Source organism: Colobus angolensis, unplaced genomic scaffold (genome assembly GCF_000951035.1).
Source record: "Colobus angolensis palliatus isolate OR3802 unplaced genomic scaffold, Cang.pa_1.0 Scaffold20, whole genome shotgun sequence".
In the NCBI taxonomy this organism is placed as follows: Eukaryota; Metazoa; Chordata; class Mammalia; order Primates; family Cercopithecidae; genus Colobus; species Colobus angolensis.
This window is the reverse complement of record NW_012115155.1, coordinates 10,572,526-10,575,602: the sequence shown is the minus strand read 5'-3', so window position 1 is coordinate 10,575,602 and position 3,077 is coordinate 10,572,526. Positions and strand designations below refer to the sequence as shown.

Genomic DNA, 3,077 nt, shown 5'->3' with positions numbered 1-3,077 from the left:
CTGACCTCGTGATCCACCCGCCTCAGCCTCCCAAAGTGCTGGGATTACAGGCTTGAGCCACCGCGCCCGGCCTCGCACATGAATTTTAAGTCCATTTGTCTGAACTTGATTTCAGTAAGGCATTTACTGAGCTTGATGACAAGCCTTCCTCAAGGCCAGATCTAACCCGGGGAATAACACTGCAAAGCCAGAACTCTGGACAAAAATGTTGCCCTTTATGAATAAGTCTTTCAGATTCTAAGTACAAGCACCTTTAGGGGGCCAGCAGGAAAGTGCTTATCAAGGAGAATGGTTATTGAATATATTAAAAGTCATTTAGTAAATTCTACAGGAAAAAAAAGGATGTAAATAAATCAACTTAGATGACAAATACTGGCTGATATAAATAATGCAGAAAGCATTCCAAGGACGTGTTTTGTTTTGCACAGAGGAAGCATTACTTCCATACATCATCTGGGAGTGGTTCATGCTAACACCAATCATGCTCCTCAATGTAAACCACTGCTATGCTTTCTAACTGAAAGCAAGCATGCAGGCTTCAGAGGAAGGAAACGTCATCTCATAAGACACTGCTCCTAATAACAACAACAAAACCCTCTCCTACTATATTATCCAAGTTTTTAAACACAATTTAACTGTTTCCCTCAAACAGACCAATCTGGAAGAATAACCAAAAAAGCAATACGCAACCAAATTAGGGTATCTTAGTAAATGGAAAATTTGCTAAAGTATACAGACAAAACAAAAGTCATGAAAAATATACAGTAAGTATCTCCTTAATAAGAATGTTTTCCCTTCTCTGTGAAACAAACCTTAAATGTGGGGGACAAGTAATTCTTCAAGAACCAGAATTTCACAGGAGTCTTGGTATTCTTCAGCACGGATAGCATCATTATGCTGCCAAACAAAAGCAGTAAATTAATAATAGTCTTCTAATGGGATTTAACCTCCACATGATGTAGAGTCAATCACGAGACACCTAAATGCTCTTTATGGCAGAGCTAAGTAATGGCTCAATTAGGCAGAGGGAGACGCTCAGTGATGGAAAATGAAAAATTGTACTTACTCCAGCTTATGAAGTTATCACTGAAAAGAAGGGGCATTCCTCACCTACAAAACTACACTTAACTGACAGAGGCAAATGTTTTAATTCTGTTACACCTCTAAATAAACTGCTTCATGAACTGATATATTAGTTATGGTCCAGATGAACCCTGGAGATGGGGGTAACTGACATCACTCTCCAAAACCGCTGTCACACGACAGCAGCATCTGGAGCTGAGGGAAGATTGTGTAACCACAGCGCCTCCTGCAGCCTACACAGAGGTCCTGCTTCAGAGAGGAAGGCTACCAGCTCCCGCCTCCTTACTCAGAAAACAAAATCACATTTATGAACCGAGGAATTTAATCAAATTCAGTTGTTATTAGTGTCACTATTTTAGGTAGGCTATTATTTCTTGGAAATAAGAGGGCTAAAAATAAGAAAAATGACATTTTGATTTTCCATACTAGATGTGTAGTGAAAAATTAAGAGTGAATAGAGCCCTGGCAATGAGAAAAGTGACTCTCAGGTCTTCCTGACACTGTAACAAGGCACTCCCGAGTGCCTCTGGTCACCACTACATCAGTCAGCCCTGGCCTGTGGCCTCTTCTGGCTCTAGCTGTGTGACCTTAGACAAGTCCCTTCACACTTGAGGCCTCAACCTGTTTACATATGAAATAGAAATGTTCATATGTAAGAACTAAGGTCTCTCCTGGCTCTAAAATCCTGTGAATCTTTAGAAGGCAGCGAAGTACCATGGTTCTGTTCTCATTCTATTCTCTATGTCAACCTCCTAATCTCTGGGTTAAGCAATGTTTGGCAGGCAGTAAACAGCACAGTCTATGAAGGTGTACAGTGATGTTAAAAGGCTACAGCATTGTAATATCCAGAGGCACTCACTACATAGCTTAACTTCACAGAGATGAAGGGATCGAAACAAATCCAATTATAAATGGCAAGCCAGTCACAATGCTCAGAATGCTTCAAAAACACAGAAGTATAATGAGCAGAATCTCATAAAACCTTTCCTCTCTAAAAAGGAACACTGACAAATTCATTCATATATAATGAAATCATCAACAAGACTGACCGAAGAAATCTTTCGTAGAGATGACCAGATGCAACGGAGAAAATATTAATTATGTCATCTTTCTCTTGCTTCACTTCCTCAGTCTTCTGTCCTCCTGTAAAGCCCCTATAACAATAAGAGTAAAAACAAGACCACTTGAAATACTGGTACAGACACACAGCCTCTTGAAGTAAGAGGAAAGAGACGGTGCTTCCCATCCTTCCCTAGCAGGTGAGCTGCAGCAGGAGTGGTTATGAAGCTTCCCTCACATCCTGGAGAGAGCACGAGACCGACAAAATTAACCTACAGGAAAACAAAAAGAACGTTCACTCCCTGACAGTGCTGCTTTAGGAAGAGACTGAACACAGGCTGCACCAGAATGCAACTTACACAACGGGAAGTAAACTGAGCAGGGAGCAGTCAAATTTCCAAAGAGCAGGCACAGGTAATGAGAGTCACAAAGTATGGAGCAGAAGTAACTTCTCCAGGAGACATGAACCTCTTTTGGATTAATCAAGTGAAAATACTCATCTATGCCAAATATAAGTGTGAGATGTAGCTGCACAAAGTAGAATGTGAAAGGCCCAGACGGGATCCCAAGATGCAAAAAGGAGGGATGGACAGTGCTTATATCTCAGTTTTTCCTTAAAAACATAACTCTTTATAATGTCAATTTACCATCTGAAGGAATCCCAAAATCCAGATTCATTCTCACTCGTTCCATCACTCAGCAAGTCTTCGTTCACCATATCTGCCTTCTTCTGAACCTGCAATCAAACGTGATAAACCTTACTCCCAGTATGTCTCATAGGCATAAAACTGCCTCCCAGGCCGGGCGTGGTGGCTCAAGCCTGTAATCCCAGCACTTTGGGAGGCTGAGACGGGTGGATCACGAGGTCATGAGATCGAGACCATCCTGGCTAACACAGTGAAACCCCGTCTCTACTAAAAAATACAAAAAACTAG

The 3,077-nt window shown here is 41.4% G+C and overlaps 1 protein-coding gene across 1 annotated transcript in view; it reads right to left on the bottom strand.

The window, feature by feature from the left end:
* The window catches only part of UGGT1 (UDP-glucose glycoprotein glucosyltransferase 1), a 123,919-nt gene that overhangs the window by 20,619 nt on the left and 100,223 nt on the right, over positions 1-3,077 (bottom strand). Inside the window, exons 33-35 of the mRNA XM_011941723.1 lie at positions 2,790-2,881; positions 2,133-2,237; positions 813-897 (exon numbers count right to left, since the gene is read on the bottom strand). Of these exons, the coding sequence (XP_011797113.1) occupies positions 813-897; positions 2,133-2,237; positions 2,790-2,881 (282 nt within the window). The remainder of the gene's footprint in view (positions 1-812; positions 898-2,132; positions 2,238-2,789; positions 2,882-3,077) is intronic.